Source organism: Oncorhynchus mykiss, chromosome 6 (assembly GCF_013265735.2).
Source record: "Oncorhynchus mykiss isolate Arlee chromosome 6, USDA_OmykA_1.1, whole genome shotgun sequence".
NCBI classification, from domain to species: domain Eukaryota; kingdom Metazoa; phylum Chordata; class Actinopteri; order Salmoniformes; family Salmonidae; genus Oncorhynchus; species Oncorhynchus mykiss.
Genome location: NC_048570.1, coordinates 91,819,738 through 91,839,578, shown reverse-complemented (window position 1 = coordinate 91,839,578; position 19,841 = coordinate 91,819,738). Strand labels below are relative to the sequence as shown.

The window sequence follows — 19,841 nt, the reverse complement described above, 5'->3', positions numbered from 1 at the left end:
TCTGACTGTTACTATAACTACATGGTGTTTCAGAGCTGGTCAGTACTAACTAGCTGTTACTATAACTACATGGTGTTTCAGAGCTGGTCAGTACTAACTAGCTGTTACTATAACTACATGGTGTTTCAGAGCTGGTCAGTACTAACTAGCTGTTACTATAACTACATGGTGTTTCAGAGCTGGTCAGTACTAACTAGCTGTTACTATAACTACATGGTGTTTCAGAGCTGGTCAGTACTAACTAGCTGTTACTATAACTACATGGTGTTTCAGAGCTGGTCAGTACTAACTAGCTGTTACTATAACTACATGGTGTTTCAGAGCTGCTCAGTACTAACTAGCTGTTACTATAACTACATGGTTTTTCAGAGCTGTTCAGTACTAACTAGCTGTTACTATAACTACATGGTGTTTCAGAGCTGTTCAGTAATAACTAGCTGTTACTATCTGACTGTTACTATAACTACATGGTGTTTCAGAGCTGGTCAGTACTAACTAGCTGTTACTATCTGACTGTTACTATAACTACATGGTGTTTCAGAGCTGGTCAGTACTAACTAGCTGTTACTATAACTACATGGTGTTTCAGAGCTGGTCAGTACTAACTAGCTGTTACTATAACTACATGGTGTTTCAGAGCTGGTCAGTACTAACTAGCTGTTACTATCTGACTGTTTAACTACAGATGGCAGGAGTCTGACTCAGCTCTATGAAGCAGAATCATCCTCCTGTATCTGACATGATAAATGATCCTCGTCCTCCCCCTCCTCCAGGAGTCGGGTCGTGAGACCCCCTCGTCCACCCAGGCCTCCAGCATCAACGGGACGGATGATGAGAAGATCTCCCACGGAGGACCGGAGACCGCAGCGCTGATGAGCGAGAACGACAAACTCAAGACCACTGTGGAACAGAGGTGAGGAGGGAGGGGGTGAGGTAAGGAGGGAGGGGGAGAGGTAAGGAGGGAAGTGTAGGGGGAGAGGTCAGGAGGGAGGGGGTGAGGTAAGGAGGGAGGGGGTGAGGTAAGGGGGTAGGGGGAGAGGTCAGGAGGGAGAGGGAGAAGTAAGGAGGGAGGGGGAGAGGTAAAGGGAGAGGGGTAAAGGGAGAGGTAAGGAGGGAGGGGGAGGGGGAGAGGTAAGGAGGGAGGGGGAGGGGGAGAGGTAAGGAGGGAGGGGGAGAGGTAAGTTGGGAGGGGAAGGGGGAGAGGTAAGGAGGGAGAGGGAGAGGTAAGGAGGGAAGGGGAGAGGGAGAGGTAGGGGAGAGGCAGGGAGGGGGAGTAGTAGGGGGAGAGGGAGGAAGGGGGAGGGGTAAGGGGAGAGGGGTAGGGGGAGAGGTCAGGAGGGAGAGGGAGAAGTAAGGAGGGAGGGGGAGAGTGAGAGGTAAGGAGGGAGGGGAGGGTAAGGAGGGAGGGTGAGGGAGGGGGAGAGGTAAGGAGGGAGGGGGAGAGGGAGAGGTAGGGGAGAGGTAAGGAGGGAGGGGTAGGGGGAGGGTAAGGAGGGAGGGGGAGAGGGAGAGGTAAAGGGAGAGGGGTAGGGGGAGAGGTAAGGAGGGAGGGGGAGAGGTAAGAAGGGAAAGGTAAGGAGGGAGGGGGAGGGGGAGAGGTAAGGAGGGAGGGGGAGGGGGAGAGGTAAGGAGGGAGGGGGAGGGGGAGAGGTAAGGAGGGAGAGGTATGGAGGGAGAGGTATGGGGGAGATAACAACAGACTCAAGACCACCGTGGAAAAGAGGTCAGTAAACATTTTAACACACATAATAGAACGTGGAGAACCCACAGAACATTGAGTTCAGGTGAACCTTAAAGACCTTCGTAGGTGGTGATAATGGCAGGCCATGTTTGAGGTTTTCCAGGTAGTTTACTCATCTCTGACAACATCAGCTTGCTGAAGAGAGATGGAAGGTATCAGCTTGCTGCAGAGAGATGGAAGGTATCAGCTTGCTGCAGAGAGATGGGAGGTATCAGCTTGCTGCAGAGAGATGGAAGGTATCAGTGCAGAGAGATGGAAGGTATCAGCTTGCTGCAGAGAGATGGAAGGTATCAGCTTGCTGCAGAGAGATGGAAGATATCAGCTTGCTGCAGAGAGAGGGAAGGTATCAGCTTGCTGCAGAGAGATGGGAGGTATCAGCTTGCTGCAGAGAGATGGAAGGTATCAGCTTGCTGCAGAGATATGGAAGGTATCAGTGCAGGGAGATGGAAGGTATCAGCTTGTTGCAGAGAGATGGAAGGTATCAGTGCAGGGAGATGGAAGGTATCAGTGCAGAGAGATGGAAGGTATCAGTGCAGAGAGATGGAAGGTATCAGCTTGTTGCAGAGAGATGGAAGGTATCAGTGCAGAGAGATGGAAGGTATCAGCTTGCTGCAGAGAGATGGAAGGTATCAGCTTGCTGCAGAGAGATGGAAGGTATCAGCTTGCTGCAGAGAGATGGAAGGTATCAGTGCAGAGAGATGGAAGGTATCAGCTTGCTGCAGAGAGATGGAAGGTATCAGTGCAGAGAGATGGAAGGTATCAGCTTGCTGCAGAGAGATGGAAGGTATCAGCTTGCTGCAGAGAGATGGAAGGTATCAGCTTGCTGCAGAGAGATGGAAGGTATCAGCTGGCTGCAGAGAGATGGAAGGTATCAGCTTGCTGCAGAGAGATGGAAGGTATCAGCTTGCTGCAGAGAGATGGAAGGTATCAGCTTGTTGCAGAGAGATGGAAGGTATCAGCTTGCTGCAGAGAGATGGAAGGTATCAGCTTGCTGCAGAGAGATGGAAGGTATCAGCTTGCTGCAGAGAGATGGAAGGTATCAGCTTGCTGCAGAGAGATGGAAGGTATCAGCTGGCTGCAGAGAGATGGAAGGTATCAGCTTGCTGCAGAGAGATGGAAGGTATCAGTGCAGGGAGATGGAAGGTATCAATGCAGAGAGATGGGAGGTATCAGCTTGCTGCAGAGAGATGGAAGATATAAGTGCAGAGAGATGGAAGGTATCAGCTTGCTGCAGAGAGATGGAAGGTATCAGCTTGCTGCAGAGAGATGGAAGGTATCAGTGCAGGGAGATGGGAGGTATCAGCTTGCAGCAGAGAGATGGAAGGTATCAGCTTGCTGCAGAGAGATGGGAGGTATCAGCTTGCAGCAGAGAGATGGGAGGTATCAGCTTGCAGCAGAGAGATGGAAGGTATCAGCTTGCTGCAGAGAGATGGAAGGTATCAGCTTGCTGCAGAGAGATGGAAGGTATCAGTGCAGAGAGATGGAAGGTATCAGCTTGCTGCAGAGAGATGGAAGGTATCAGCTTGCTGCAGAGAGATGGAAGGTATCAGCTTGCTGCAGAAAGAGGGAAGGTATCAGCTTGCTGCAGAGAGATGGGAGGTATCAGCTTGCTGCAGAGAGATGGAAGGTATCAGCTTGCTGCAGAGAGATGGAAGGTATCAGTGCAGGGAGATGGAAGGTATCAGCTTGTTGCAGAGAGATGGAAGGTATCAGTGCAGGGAGATGGAAGGTATCAGTGCAGAGAGATGGAAGGTATCAGTGCAGAGAGATGGAAGGTATCAGCTTGCTGCAGAGAGATGGAAGGTATCAGTGCAGAGAGATGGAAGGTATCAGCTTGCTGCAGAGAGATGGAAGGTATCAGCTGGCTGCAGAGAGATGGAAGGTATCAGCTTGCTGCAGAGAGATGGAAGGTATCAGCTTGCTGCAGAGAGATGGAAGGTATCAGCTTGCTGCAGAGAGATGGAAGGTATCAGCTGGCTGCAGAGAGATGGAAGGTATCAGCTTGCTGCAGAGAGATGGAAGGTATCAGCTTGCTGCAGAGAGATGGAAGGTATCAGCTTGCTGCAGAGAGATGGAAGGTATCAGCTTGCTGCAGAGAGATGGAAGGTATCAGCTTGCTGCAGAGAGATGGAAGGTATCAGCTTGCTGCAGAGAGATGGAAGGTATCAGCTGGCTGCAGAGAGATGGAAGGTATCAGCTGGCTGCAGAGAGATGGAAGGTATCAGCTTGCTGCAGAGAGATGGGAGGTATCAGCTTGCTGCAGAGAGATGGAAGGTATCAGCTTGCTGCAGAGAGATGGAAGGTATCAGTGCAGAGAGATGGAAGGTATCAGCTTGCTGCAGAGAGATGGAAGGTATCAGCTTGCTGCAGAGAGATGGAAGGTATCAGCTTGCTGCAGAGAGATGGAAGGTATCAGCTTGCTGCAGAGAGATGGAAGGTATCAGTGCAGAGAGATGGAAGGTATCAGTGCAGAGAGATGGAAGGTATCAGCTTGCTGCAGAGAGATTGAAGGTATCAGCTTGCTGCAGAGAGATGGAAGGTATCAGTGCAGAGAGATGGAAGGTATCAGCTGGCTGCAGAGAGATGGAAGGTATCAGCTTGCTGCAGAGAGATGGGAGGTATCAGCTTGCTGCAGAGAGATGGAAGGTATCAGCTGGCTGCAGAGAGATGGAAGGTATCAGCTTGCTGCAGAGAGATGGAAGGTATCAGCTTGCTGCAGAGAGATGGAAGGTATCAGCTTGCTGCAGAGAGATGGAAGGTATCAGCTGGCTGCAGAGAGATGGAAGGTATCAGCTTGCTGCAGAGAGATGGAAGGTATCAGCTTGCTGCAGAGAGATGGAAGGTATCAGCTTGCTGCAGAGAGATGGAAGGTATCAGCTTGCTGCAGAGAGATGGAAGGTATCAGCTTGCTGCAGAGAGATGGAAGGTATCAGCTGGCTGCAGAGAGATGGAAGGTATCAGCTGGCTGCAGAGAGATGGAAGGTATCAGCTGGCTGCAGAGAGATGGAAGGTATCAGCTGGCTGCAGAGAGATGGAAGGTATCAGCTTGCTGCAGAGAGATGGGAGGTATCAGCTTGCTGCAGAGAGATGGAAGGTATCAGCTTGCTGCAGAGAGATGGAAGGTATCAGTGCAGAGAGATGGAAGGTATCAGCTTGCTGCAGAGAGATGGAAGGTATCAGCTTGCTGCAGAGAGATGGAAGGTATCAGTGCAGAGAGATGGAAGGTATCAGTGCAGAGAGATGGAAGGTATCAGTGCAGAGAGATGGAAGGTATCAGCTTGCTGCAGAGAGATGGAAGGTATCAGTGCAGAGAGATGGAAGGTATCAGCTGGCTGCAGAGAGATGGAAGGTATCAGCTTGCTGCAGAGAGATGGAAGGTATCAGCTTGCTGCAGAGATATGGAAGGTATCAGTGCAGGGAGATGGAAGGTATCAGCTTGTTGCAGAGAGATGGAAGGTATCAGTGCAGGGAGATGGAAGGTATCAGTGCAGAGAGATGGAAGGTATCAGTGCAGAGAGATGGAAGGTATCAGCTTGTTGCAGAGAGATGGAAGGTATCAGTGCAGAGAGATGGAAGGTATCAGCTTGCTGCAGAGAGATGGAAGGTATCAGCTTGCTGCAGAGAGATGGAAGGTATCAGCTTGCTGCAGAGAGATGGAAGGTATCAGCTTGCTGCAGAGAGATGGAAGGTATCAGTGCAGAGAGATGGAAGGTATCAGCTTGCTGCAGAGAGATGGAAGGTATCAGTGCAGAGAGATGGAAGGTATCAGCTTGCTGCAGAGAGATGGAAGGTATCAGCTTGTTGCAGAGAGATGGAAGGTATCAGCTTGCTGCAGAGAGATGGAAGGTATCAGCTGGCTGCAGAGAGATGGAAGGTATCAGCTTGCTGCAGAGAGATGGAAGGTATCAGCTTGCTGCAGAGAGATGGAAGGTATCAGCTTGTTGCAGAGAGATGGAAGGTATCAGCTTGCTGCAGAGAGATGGAAGGTATCAGCTTGCTGCAGAGAGATGGAAGGTATCAGCTTGCTGCAGAGAGATGGAAGGTATCAGCTTGCTGCAGAGAGATGGAAGGTATCAGCTGGCTGCAGAGAGATGGAAGGTATCAGCTTGCTGCAGAGAGATGGAAGGTATCAGCTTGCTGCAGAGATATGGAAGGTATCAGTGCAGGGAGATGGAAGGTATCAGCTTGTTGCAGAGAGATGGAAGGTATCAGTGCAGGGAGATGGAAGGTATCAGTGCAGAGAGATGGAAGGTATCAGTGCAGAGAGATGGAAGGTATCAGCTTGTTGCAGAGAGATGGAAGGTATCAGTGCAGAGAGATGGAAGGTATCAGCTTGCTGCAGAGAGATGGAAGGTATCAGCTTGCTGCAGAGAGATGGAAGGTATCAGCTTGCTGCAGAGAGATGGAAGGTATCAGCTTGCTGCAGAGAGATGGAAGGTATCAGTGCAGAGAGATGGAAGGTATCAGCTTGCTGCAGAGAGATGGAAGGTATCAGTGCAGAGAGATGGAAGGTATCAGCTTGCTGCAGAGAGATGGAAGGTATCAGCTTGCTGCAGAGAGATGGAAGGTATCAGCTTGCTGCAGAGAGATGGAAGGTATCAGCTGGCTGCAGAGAGATGGAAGGTATCAGCTTGCTGCAGAGAGATGGAAGGTATCAGCTTGCTGCAGAGAGATGGAAGGTATCAGCTTGTTGCAGAGAGATGGAAGGTATCAGCTTGCTGCAGAGAGATGGAAGGTATCAGCTTGCTGCAGAGAGATGGAAGGTATCAGCTTGCTGCAGAGAGATGGAAGGTATCAGCTTGCTGCAGAGAGATGGAAGGTATCAGCTGGCTGCAGAGAGATGGAAGGTATCAGCTTGCTGCAGAGAGATGGAAGGTATCAGTGCAGGGAGATGGAAGGTATCAATGCAGAGAGATGGGAGGTATCAGCTTGCTGCAGAGAGATGGAAGATATAAGTGCAGAGAGATGGAAGGTATCAGCTTGCTGCAGAGAGATGGAAGGTATCAGCTTGCTGCAGAGAGATGGAAGGTATCAGTGCAGGGAGATGGGAGGTATCAGCTTGCAGCAGAGAGATGGAAGGTATCAGCTTGCTGCAGAGAGATGGGAGGTATCAGCTTGCAGCAGAGAGATGGGAGGTATCAGCTTGCAGCAGAGAGATGGGAGGTATCAGCTTGCAGCAGAGAGATGGAAGGTATCAGCTTGCTGCAGAGAGATGGAAGGTATCAGCTTGCTGCAGAGAGATGGAAGGTATCAGTGCAGAGAGATGGAAGGTATCAGCTTGCTGCAGAGAGATGGAAGGTATCAGCTTGCTGCAGAGAGATGGAAGGTATCAGCTTGCTGCAGAGAGAGGGAAGGTATCAGCTTGCTGCAGAGAGATGGGAGGTATCAGCTTGCTGCAGAGAGATGGAAGGTATCAGCTTGCTGCAGAGAGATGGAAGGTATCAGCTTGCTGCAGAGAGATGGAAGGTATCAGTGCAGAGAGATGGAAGGTATCAGTGCAGAGAGATGGAAGGTATCAGTGCAGAGAGATGGAAGGTATCAGCTTGCTGCAGAGAGATGGAAGGTATCAGTGCAGAGAGATGGAAGGTATCAGCTGGCTGCAGAGAGATGGAAGGTATCAGCTTGCTGCAGAGAGATGGAAGGTATCAGCTTGCTGCAGAGATATGGAAGGTATCAGTGCAGGGAGATGGAAGGTATCAGCTTGTTGCAGAGAGATGGAAGGTATCAGTGCAGGGAGATGGAAGGTATCAGTGCAGAGAGATGGAAGGTATCAGTGCAGAGAGATGGAAGGTATCAGCTTGTTGCAGAGAGATGGAAGGTATCAGTGCAGAGAGATGGAAGGTATCAGCTTGCTGCAGAGAGATGGAAGGTATCAGCTTGCTGCAGAGAGATGGAAGGTATCAGCTTGCTGCAGAGAGATGGAAGGTATCAGCTTGCTGCAGAGAGATGGAAGGTATCAGTGCAGAGAGATGGAAGGTATCAGCTTGCTGCAGAGAGATGGAAGGTATCAGTGCAGAGAGATGGAAGGTATCAGCTTGCTGCAGAGAGATGGAAGGTATCAGCTTGTTGCAGAGAGATGGAAGGTATCAGCTTGCTGCAGAGAGATGGAAGGTATCAGCTGGCTGCAGAGAGATGGAAGGTATCAGCTTGCTGCAGAGAGATGGAAGGTATCAGCTTGCTGCAGAGAGATGGAAGGTATCAGCTTGTTGCAGAGAGATGGAAGGTATCAGCTTGCTGCAGAGAGATGGAAGGTATCAGCTTGCTGCAGAGAGATGGAAGGTATCAGCTTGCTGCAGAGAGATGGAAGGTATCAGCTTGCTGCAGAGAGATGGAAGGTATCAGCTGGCTGCAGAGAGATGGAAGGTATCAGCTTGCTGCAGAGAGATGGAAGGTATCAGCTTGCTGCAGAGATATGGAAGGTATCAGTGCAGGGAGATGGAAGGTATCAGCTTGTTGCAGAGAGATGGAAGGTATCAGTGCAGGGAGATGGAAGGTATCAGTGCAGAGAGATGGAAGGTATCAGTGCAGAGAGATGGAAGGTATCAGCTTGTTGCAGAGAGATGGAAGGTATCAGTGCAGAGAGATGGAAGGTATCAGCTTGCTGCAGAGAGATGGAAGGTATCAGCTTGCTGCAGAGAGATGGAAGGTATCAGCTTGCTGCAGAGAGATGGAAGGTATCAGCTTGCTGCAGAGAGATGGAAGGTATCAGTGCAGAGAGATGGAAGGTATCAGCTTGCTGCAGAGAGATGGAAGGTATCAGTGCAGAGAGATGGAAGGTATCAGCTTGCTGCAGAGAGATGGAAGGTATCAGCTTGCTGCAGAGAGATGGAAGGTATCAGCTTGCTGCAGAGAGATGGAAGGTATCAGCTGGCTGCAGAGAGATGGAAGGTATCAGCTTGCTGCAGAGAGATGGAAGGTATCAGCTTGCTGCAGAGAGATGGAAGGTATCAGCTTGTTGCAGAGAGATGGAAGGTATCAGCTTGCTGCAGAGAGATGGAAGGTATCAGCTTGCTGCAGAGAGATGGAAGGTATCAGCTTGCTGCAGAGAGATGGAAGGTATCAGCTTGCTGCAGAGAGATGGAAGGTATCAGCTGGCTGCAGAGAGATGGAAGGTATCAGCTTGCTGCAGAGAGATGGAAGGTATCAGTGCAGGGAGATGGAAGGTATCAATGCAGAGAGATGGGAGGTATCAGCTTGCTGCAGAGAGATGGAAGATATAAGTGCAGAGAGATGGAAGGTATCAGCTTGCTGCAGAGAGATGGAAGGTATCAGCTTGCTGCAGAGAGATGGAAGGTATCAGTGCAGGGAGATGGGAGGTATCAGCTTGCAGCAGAGAGATGGAAGGTATCAGCTTGCTGCAGAGAGATGGGAGGTATCAGCTTGCAGCAGAGAGATGGGAGGTATCAGCTTGCAGCAGAGAGATGGGAGGTATCAGCTTGCAGCAGAGAGATGGAAGGTATCAGCTTGCTGCAGAGAGATGGAAGGTATCAGCTTGCTGCAGAGAGATGGAAGGTATCAGTGCAGAGAGATGGAAGGTATCAGCTTGCTGCAGAGAGATGGAAGGTATCAGCTTGCTGCAGAGAGATGGAAGGTATCAGCTTGCTGCAGAGAGAGGGAAGGTATCAGCTTGCTGCAGAGAGATGGGAGGTATCAGCTTGCTGCAGAGAGATGGAAGGTATCAGCTTGCTGCAGAGAGATGGAAGGTATCAGTGCAGGGAGATGGAAGGTATCAGCTTGTTGCAGAGAGATGGAAGGTATCAGTGCAGGGAGATGGAAGGTATCAGTGCAGAGAGATGGAAGGTATCAGTGCAGAGAGATGGAAGGTATCAGCTTGCTGCAGAGAGATGGAAGGTATCAGTGCAGAGAGATGGAAGGTATCAGCTTGCTGCAGAGAGATGGAAGGTATCAGCTTGCTGCAGAGAGATGGAAGGTATCAGCTTGCTGCAGAGAGATGGAAGGTATCAGCTTGCTGCAGAGAGATGGAAGGTATCAGCTTGCTGCAGAGAGATGGAAGGTATCAGCTTGCTGCAGAGAGATGGAAGGTATCAGCTTGCTGCAGAGAGATGGAAGGTATCAGCTTGCTGCAGAGAGATGGAAGGTATCAGCTGGCTGCAGAGAGATGGAAGGTATCAGCTGGCTGCAGAGAGATGGAAGGTATCAGCTTGCTGCAGAGAGATGGGAGGTATCAGCTTGCTGCAGAGAGATGGAAGGTATCAGCTTGCTGCAGAGAGATGGAAGGTATCAGTGCAGAGAGATGGAAGGTATCAGCTTGCTGCAGAGAGATGGAAGGTATCAGCTTGCTGCAGAGAGATGGAAGGTATCAGCTTGCTGCAGAGAGATGGAAGGTATCAGTGCAGAGAGATGGAAGGTATCAGTGCAGAGAGATGGAAGGTATCAGTGCAGAGAGATGGAAGGTATCAGCTTGCTGCAGAGAGATGGAAGGTATCAGCTTGCTGCAGAGAGATGGAAAGTATCAGTGCAGAGAGATGGAAGGTATCAGCTGGCTGCAGAGAGATGGAAGGTATCAGCTTGCTGCAGAGAGATGGGAGGTATCAGCTTGCTGCAGAGAGATGGAAGGTATCAGCTGGCTGCAGAGAGATGGAAGGTATCAGCTTGCTGCAGAGAGATGGAAGGTATCAGCTTGCTGCAGAGAGATGGAAGGTATCAGCTTGCTGCAGAGAGATGGAAGGTATCAGCTGGCTGCAGAGAGATGGAAGGTATCAGCTTGCTGCAGAGAGATGGAAGGTATCAGCTTGCTGCAGAGAGATGGAAGGTATCAGCTTGCTGCAGAGAGATGGAAGGTATCAGCTTGCTGCAGAGAGATGGAAGGTATCAGCTTGCTGCAGAGAGATGGAAGGTATCAGCTGGCTGCAGAGAGATGGAAGGTATCAGCTGGCTGCAGAGAGATGGAAGGTATCAGCTGGCTGCAGAGAGATGGAAGGTATCAGCTGGCTGCAGAGAGATGGAAGGTATCAGCTTGCTGCAGAGAGATGGGAGGTATCAGCTTGCTGCAGAGAGATGGAAGGTATCAGCTTGCTGCAGAGAGATGGAAGGTATCAGTGCAGAGAGATGGAAGGTATCAGCTTGCTGCAGAGAGATGGAAGGTATCAGCTTGCTGCAGAGAGATGGAAGGTATCAGTGCAGAGAGATGGAAGGTATCAGTGCAGAGAGATGGAAGGTATCAGTGCAGAGAGATGGAAGGTATCAGCTTGCTGCAAGGAGATGGAAGGTATCAGTGCAGAGAGATGGAAGGTATCAGCTGGCTGCAGAGAGATGGAAGGTATCAGCTTGCTGCAGAGAGATGGAAGGTATCAGCTTGCTGCAGAGAGATGGAAGGTATCAGTGCAGGGAGATGGAAGGTATCAATGCAGAGAGATGGGAGGTATCAGCTTGCTGCAGAGAGATGGAAGGTATCAGTGCAGAGATAGAAGGTATCAGTCCATGGACTACAGTCTGCTGAGAGCAGTGAAGAAAGATTGTGTTCAGTAAACCAACTGCCAGGGATCTGACACACCATGTTGTAGAATGTGGTGGTACGGGTTTGTCTGCATTCGTTAGTATGGAGCTAGATTTACCCCAACCAACCAGCCATGCACACTGAAAGAACCAGTCATGCACACTGACAGAACCAGCCATGCACACTGACAGAACCAGTCATGCACACTGAAAGAACCAGCCATGCACTCTGAAAGAACCAGCCATGCACACTGAAAGAACCAGCCATGCACTCTCTGAAAGAACCAGCCATGCACTCTGAAAGAACCAGCCATGCACTCTGAAAGAACCAGCCATGCACACTCTGAAAGAACCAGCCATGCACTCTGAAAGAACCAGCCATGCACTCTGAAAGAACCAGCCATGCACACTCTGAAAGAACCAGCCATGCACACTGAAAGAACCAGCCATGCACACTGAAAGAACCAGCCATGCACACTGAAAGAACCAGCCATGCACACTGAAAGAACCAGCCATGCACACTCTGAAAGAACCAGCCATGCACACTGAAAGAACCAGCCATGCACACTCTGAAAGAACCAGCCATGCACACTGAAAGAACCAGCCATGCACACTGAAAGAACCAGCCATGCACACTCTGAAAGAACCAGCCATGCACTCTGAAAGAACCAGCCATGCACACTGAAAGAACCATGCGACTTCTTTATATGCATATTGGTAGGTTTTGACCCTAAATTACTTTGAAAACATTAATCTATCTCTCCTCCCACTCTCTCTCCCTCTCTTCTCCCTCCCTCTCCATCTCTCTCTCTGCCTCTCTCTTCTCTTCTCTCTCCATCTCTCTCTCTCTCTTCTCTCTCTCTCTCTTCTCGATCTCTTTCTTCTCTTTCTCTCTCTCTCTCTCCTCTCTCCTCTTCTCTCTCTTCTCCCTCTCTCTTCTCCCTCTCTCTCTTTCTTCTCTTTCTCTCTCTCTCTTCTCTTCTCTCTCTCTTCTCTTTCTCTCTCTCTCCCCCCAGTAACACCAATGCTAAGAAGTTGGAGACAGAACTCCAGACTCTACGGGACAGTAATGCTCGGCTGGTAGACGCGCTAACGGAGTCCTCCGCTAACGTAGAGATCTGGAAGAAACAACTTAACACCTGCAAGGAGGAGAGCGACACGCTGAGGGAAAAGGTACTATAGAGGAGCCTACGTAGAGCTGTCTATATAGACACTATAGAGGACCCTACATAGAGCTATCTATATATAGACACTATAGAGGACCCTACATAGCTCTATCTACATAACTCTATGTAGGGTCCTCTATAGTGTGTCTATGTAGATAGCTCTATGTAGGGTCCTCTATAGTGTCTATATATAGATAGCTCCATGTAGGGTCCTCTATAGTGTCTCTGTAGATAGACACTATAGAGGACCCTATATAGAGCTAGCCTCCCAGGTTTTGTATTGAAGTCAATGTAGCCAGAGGAGGATAGAAGCTAGCTGTCCTCCGGCTACACCATGGTGCTACTCTACAGAGTGCTGTTGAGACTACTGTAGAAAATGGTGTGTTTTAATCAGTTATTTGGTGACCTGAATATATTTACTATAGTTTTATCTAAAAAGGATTATGTTTTGTAATGTTTTACTCATTTTATTTGTATGAAATTCACTGAGTAGGATGAGGAGCCTCCACTGATATACACATCAATCCAGAAAATGATCCTGCTGATATCAGGGGAGGGTTCTAAGAGTTCCTAACAAGGATCTCTCCTCCTGCTCCTCTCTCTCCTCCTGCTCCTCTCTCTCCTCCTGCTCCTCTCGCTCCTCCTGCTCCTCCTCCTCCTCCCTCCACCACTTGCTCCTCTCTCTCCTCCTGCTCCTCTCTCCTCCTACTCTCTCTCTCTGCTCCTCCTCCTCCTCCTCTCTCTCCTCCTCCTCCTCTCTCTTCTTGCTCCTCTCTCTCCTCCTCCTCCACTCTCCTCCTGCTCTATATTTCTCTCTCCTGTAGATAGCAGAGTTGGAGTCTCAGTGTGAAAAGGCCAACGTGGAGAAGGAGAGGAACTCTAAGCTGACTGTACGAGTTCAGGAGCTGGAGACGGAGCTGCAGGACAAGGAACAGGTGGACACACACACACACACACACAGGATCACTTATGCGCTCACACACACAAAACTCCTACAGACACACACACAGTCTCATATGACTAGCCTGTAGTTTTGCTGACAGACTATATGCAAATATAACCCCATTATCCCTAAGGGACATGTTATCTCTCTCTCTCCCCTCTGCCTGTCTCTCTCCCCCTCTGTCTGTCTCTCTCCCCCTCTGCCTGTCTCTCTCCCCCTCTGCCTGTCTCTCTCCCCCTCTGCCTGTCTCTCTCCCCCTCTACCTGTCTCTCTCCCCCTCTCTCTTTCCCCCTCTACCTGTCTCTCTCCCCCCTCTCTCTCTCCCCCTCTACCTGTCTCTTTCCCCCTCTACCTCTCTCCCCCCTCTCTCTCTCTCCCCCTCTACCTGTCTCTTTCCCCCTCTACCTGTCTCTTTCCCCCTCTACCTGTCTCTTTCCCACTCTCTCTCTCTCCCTCTCTACCTGTCTCTCTCCCCCTCTACTTGTCTCTCTCCCCCTCTACCTGTCTCTTTCCCCCTCTACCTGTCTCTCCCCCTCTACATGTCTCTTTCCCCCTCTACCTGTCTCTCCCTCTCTACCTATCTCTTTCCCACTCTCTCTCTCCCCCTCTCTCTCTCCCTCTCTACCTATCTCTTTCCCACTCTCTCTCTCCCCCTCTCTCTCCACCCCTCCTCTCTACCTTTCTCTGTCCCTAAGGAGGGGATTATTATCCAATAGAAGGTGGATATTGTTGTGGGACCTTTGATGTCAGAACAATTTTCTGCTGAAGTATTACTCTCTCTCTTCCTCCGCTCTCTCTCTCTCTCAGCTCTCAGCTCTCTCTCTCTCTCAGCTCTCAGCTCTCTCGCTCTCTCAGCTCTCTCAGCTCTCTCTCAGCTCTCTCTCAGCTCTCTCTCTCTCTCTCAGCTGTCTCTCTCTCTCTCCCTCAGCTCTCTCAGCTCTCTCTCAGCTCTCTCTCAGCTCTCTCTCAGCTCTCTCTCAGCTCTCAAATCAATTTCAGTTCAAAGGAATTTATTGGCATGAGAAACATTTCCATTTCCACAGCATGTGAAATAAACTCTCTCTCTCCTCTCTCTCTCTCCTCTCTCTGTGTGTAATGTCACATCAATACCAAGTATCCATCAGTTTATAGGTCTTCTTCTTGTTGAGAACACTCAGAGAAAAGGGGGAAAAATGTGTATTATTCCTAATATTTCCTGCATATAGAAAATGTCTCTGGTAGTGTCAGCTCTGACTCTATACCCGGTGTTATATCAGACCATGTTAATAATGTTACTGTAGTCAGTCTAAATTATACCAGGAACCCCAGGCACTGGGTCTGACTCTATACCCGGTCATTCTACATGATACCAGGAACCCCAGGCATTGGGTCTGACTCTATACCCGGTCATTCTACATGATACCAGGAACCCCAGGCACTGGGTCTGACTCTATACCCGGTCATTCTACATGATAAAAGGAACCCCAGGCACTGGGTCTGACTCTATACCTGGTCATTCTAAATGATACCAGGAACCCCAGGCACTGGGTCTGACTCTATACCCGGTCATTCTAAATGATACCAGGAACCCCAGGCACTGGGTCTGACTCTATACCCGGTCATTCTAAATGATACCAGGAACCCCAGGCACTGGGTCTGACTCTATACCCGGTCATTCTACATGATACCAGGAACCCCAGGCACTGGGTCTGACTCTATACCCGGTCGTGTTATATCAGACCATGTTAATAATGTTACTGTAGTCATTCTACATGATACCAGGAACCCCAGGCACTGGGTCTGACTCTATACCTGGTCATTCTAAATGATACCAGGAACCCCAGGCACTGGGTCTGACTCTATACCCGGTCATTCTACATGATACCAGGAACCCCAGGCAATGGGTCTGACTCTATACCCGGTCATTCTACATGATACCAGGAACCCCAGGCACTGGGTCTGACTCTATACCTGGTGTTATATCAGACCATGTTAATGTTATTGTAGTCATTCTAAATGATACCAGGAACCTCAGGCACTGGGTCTGACTCTATACCCGGTCATTCTACATGATAAAAGGAACCCCAGGCACTGGGTCTGACTCTATACCCGGTCATTCTAAATGATACCAGGAACCCCAGGCACTGGGTCTGACTCTATACCCGGTCATTCTAAATGATACCAGGAACCCCAGGCACTGGGTCTGACTCTATACCCGGTCATTCTACATGATACCAGGAACCCCAGGCACTGGGTCTGACTCTATACCCGGTCATTCTAAATGATACCAGGAACCCCCGGCACTGGGTCTGACTCTATACCCGGTCATTCTACATGATACCAGGAACCCCAGGCACTGGGTCTGACTCTATACCTGGTCATTCTAAATGATACCAGGAACCCCAGGCACTGGGTCTGACTCTATACCCGGTCATTCTAAATGATACCAGGAACCCCAGGCACTGGGTCTGACTCTATACCCGGTCGTGTTATATCAGACCATGTTAATAATGTTACTGTAGTCATTCTACATGATACCAGGAACCCCAGGCACTGGGTCTGACTCTATACCCGGTCATTCTAAATGATACCAGGAACCCCAGGCACTGGGTCTGCCAGTAACATCGTCCCCATGTCACTTCTGACCAGCTGCCAAGCAACTGCGGCCCCAAGATGGCTGGTTTCTACGCACCCTGACAGTCATTCCATTTCGTCCCAATGGGGCTTTGAGCCGGCATGGCCGCGGTGATGGATCAATACTGATTCTGCCTGCAGACACATTTCATTAGCTGGAACCATGTTTCCATCCACAGTTATGCCAGTAAAGAGTCACACTGTATATAAAACGCTGTGATGGAAATAGGACATTTGGGGAACGATTGTATAAATGCAGACAAATCATTTGTTCATTGGATCTTTTAGGTGGGATCTTTCTGTGTCTATAAAATGAATGGAGGTGGAAACGCCTTTATAGAATAACCATCAGAATAACCATCAGAATAACCATCATAATAACCATCAGAATAACCATCAGAATAAAATAATAACCATCAGAATAACCATCAGAATAACCATCAGAATAACCATCATAATAACCATCAGAATAAAATAATAACCATCAGAATAACCATCAGAATAACCATCATAATAACCAGCAGAATAACCATCAGAATAATAATAACCATCAGAATAACCATCAGAATAACCATCAGAATAAAATAATAACCATCAGAATAACCATCGGAATAACCATCATAATAACCATCAGAATAACCATCATAATAACCATCAGAATAATAATAACCATCAGAATAACCATCAGAATAACCATCATAATAACCATCATAATAAAATAATAACCATCAGAATAACCACCAGAATAACCATCATAATAACGATCGTAATAACCATCAGAATAATAATAACCATCAGAATAACCATCATAATAACCATCAGAATAACCATCAGAATAACCATCAGAATAACCATCAGAATAACCATCAGAATAAAATAATAACCATCATAATAACCATCAGAATAAAATAATAACCATAATAATAACCATCAGAATAACCATCAGAATAAAATAATAACCATCAGAATAACCATCATAATAACCATCAGAATAACCATCAGAATAAAATAATAACCATCATAATAACCATCAGAATAACCATCAGAATAACCATCAGAATAATAATAACCATAATAATAACCATCTGAATAAAATAATAACCATCATAATAACCATCAGAATAAAATAATAACCATCATAATAACCATCAGAATAACCATCAGAATAACCATCAGAATAACCATCAGAATAACCTTCATAATATAATAATAACCATCAGAATAACCATCAGAATAACCATCATAATAACCATCAGAATAAACTTCGTAATATAATAATAACCATCAGAATAACCATCAGAATAACCATCAGAATAACCATCAGAATAACCATCATAATAACCATCATAATAACCATCAGAATAAAATAATAACCATCATAATAACCATCAGAATAAAATAATAACCATCAGAATAACCATCAGAATAAAATAATAACCATCATAATAACCATCAGAATAACCATCATAATAACCATCAGAATAACCATCAGAATAACCATCAGAATAAAATAATAACCATCATAATAACCATCAGAATAAAATAATAACCATAATAATAACCATCAGAATAACCATCAGAATAAAATAATAACCATCAGAATAACCATCATAATAACCATCATAATAACCATCAGAATAAAATAATAACCATCATAATAGCCATCAGAATAACCATCAGAATAACCATCAGAATAATAATAACCATAATAATAACCATCTGAATAAAATAATAACCATCATAATAACCATCAGAATAAAATAATAACCATCATAATAACCATCAGAATAACCATCAGAATAACCATCAGAATAACCATCAGAATAACCATCAGAATAATAATAACCATAATAATAACCATCAGAATAACCATCAGAATAACCATCAGAATAACCATCAAAATAACCATCAAAATAACCATCATAATAACCACCAGAATAACCATCAGAATAACCATCAGAATAACCATCATAATAACCATCAGAATCATAATAACCATAATAATAACCATCAGAATAACCATCAGAATAACCATCAGAATAACCATCATAATAACCATCAGAATAACCATCATAATAACCATCATAATCATAATAACCATAATAATAACCATCAGAATAACCATCAGAATAACCATCAGAATAACCATAATAATAACCATCAGAATAACCATCAGAATAACCATAATAATAACCATCAGAATAACCATCAGAATAACCATCAGAATAACCATCATAATAACCATCATAATAAAATAATAACCATCATAATAACCATCATAATAATAATAACCATAATAACCATCATAATAAAATAATAACCATCATTTTGAAGTAAACTTGGGAGTCTCACGCCGCGATATGGTGTGTGGTCCTCCCACTACGATCCTGGAAACGGCACAGTTTACTAGGCTACAGATTAAATGACTTCACAGTTTATTGGGCTACAGATTAAATTACTTCACAGTTTACTAGACTACAGATTAAATGACTTCACAGTTTATTGGGCTACAGATTAAATGACTTCACAGTTTATTGGGCTACAGATTAAATGACTTCACAGTTTACTAGGCTACAGATTAAATGACTTCACAGTTTATTGGGCTACAGATTAAATGACTTCACAGTTTACTAGGCTACAGATTAAATGACTTCACAGTTTACTAGACTACAGATTAAATGACTTCACAGTTTACTAGGCTACAGATTAAATGACTTCACAGTTTATTGGGCTACAGATTAAATGACTTCACAGTTTATTGGGCTACAGATTAAATGACTTCACAGTTTACTAGACTACAGATTAAATGACTTCACAGTTTACTAGGCTACAGATTAAATGACTTCACAGTTTATTAGGCTACAGATTAAATGACTTCACAGTTTACTAGGCTACAGATTAAATGACTTCACAGTTTACTAGGCTACAGATTAAATGACTTCACAGTTTACTAGGCTACAGATTAAATGACTTCACAGTTTACTAGGCTACAGATTAAATGACTTCACAGTTTATTGGGCTACAGATTAAATGACTTCACAGTTTACTAGGCTACAGATTAAATGACTTCACAGTTTATTGGGCTACAGATTAAATGACTTCACAGTTTACTAGGCTACAGATTAAATGACTTCACAGTTTACTAGGCTACAGATTAAATGACTTGCAGCATGATGAATTTCACAGGTTGGTGACAGTAGACAGTGATGGTTCTTTCCAATAAATATTGAGGGTGAGATGATGGTTGATGCTTTGTCATTGCAGTTTCACAAATAAAAAATATTCTGTCTCTTCTCCATAATAACGTCATCATGTAGACTAGCCTCCCTGTATCTGCCTGCTATTGGCTGCGACATGAGCTGGAGAAGGCAACACTTTTTTATTCGGCACATGGAAATGTTTAGGTTGCACTACGTCATCACGCACTGATCTTTATCGGCACCAAGTCAGTTTGCTGGGAAAAATGTGCATATTTTCATTATTAATATTCTCATGAAAACATGTCACCAAATGGATGGAAACTGCTCTTTCTACCCCCCCCCCCCCCCCCTCCTGACCTGCCTGGTTTCTCTCCCCTCCCTGCCCCGGATCCCTCTAATCTCCCACTCTAGAGCTGATGGTCTGTCTGGTTTCTGTCTCTTGGTCACTCCCTCTCTTGTTCTTGCTCTTTCTCTCCACCCTACTCTCTCTCTCTCTCTCATCCTCTCTCTCTCTCTCTCTCTCCACCCTACTCTCTCTCTCTCTCTCTCTCTCCACCCTACTCTCTATCTCTCTCTCTCTCTCTCTCGCTCTGTCTCCCTCCCTCTTGCTCTCTCTGTCTGTCTCTGTCTCTCTGTCTCCCTCCCTCTTGCTCTCTCTCTCTCTCTCTCTCTCTCTCTCTTCAAAATCAAATCAAATCAAATTTATTTATATAGCCCTTCGT

The 19,841-nt window shown here is 46.7% G+C and overlaps 1 protein-coding gene and 1 long non-coding RNA gene across 10 annotated transcripts in view; both read left to right on the top strand.

Annotated features, from left to right (window-relative positions):
• LOC110500502 (homer protein homolog 2) overlaps positions 1 to 19,841 on the top strand; it is a 165,048-nt gene that overhangs the window by 130,412 nt on the left and 14,795 nt on the right. For all 4 annotated transcript variants that reach the window (XM_036981534.1, XM_036981533.1, XM_036981536.1 and 1 more), the window contains exons 5-7: positions 774 to 913; positions 12,214 to 12,370; positions 13,188 to 13,298. In XM_036981534.1, the coding sequence (XP_036837429.1) occupies positions 774 to 913; positions 12,214 to 12,370; positions 13,188 to 13,298 (408 nt within the window). The remainder of the gene's footprint in view (positions 1 to 773; positions 914 to 12,213; positions 12,371 to 13,187; positions 13,299 to 19,841) is intronic.
• Positions 2,577 to 9,303, top strand: LOC118964973. 6 transcript variants are annotated; one of them, XR_005052294.1, is made up of 4 exons: positions 2,577 to 2,609; positions 3,038 to 3,228; positions 6,821 to 7,011; positions 9,086 to 9,296. It is a non-coding gene; the product is annotated as an uncharacterized LOC118964973 (long non-coding RNA). The 6 variants fall into 6 exon arrangements; XR_005052293.1 differs by lacking the exon at positions 2,577 to 2,609 and adding an exon at positions 2,640 to 2,665; XR_005052290.1 differs by lacking the exon at positions 2,577 to 2,609 and adding an exon at positions 2,808 to 2,833.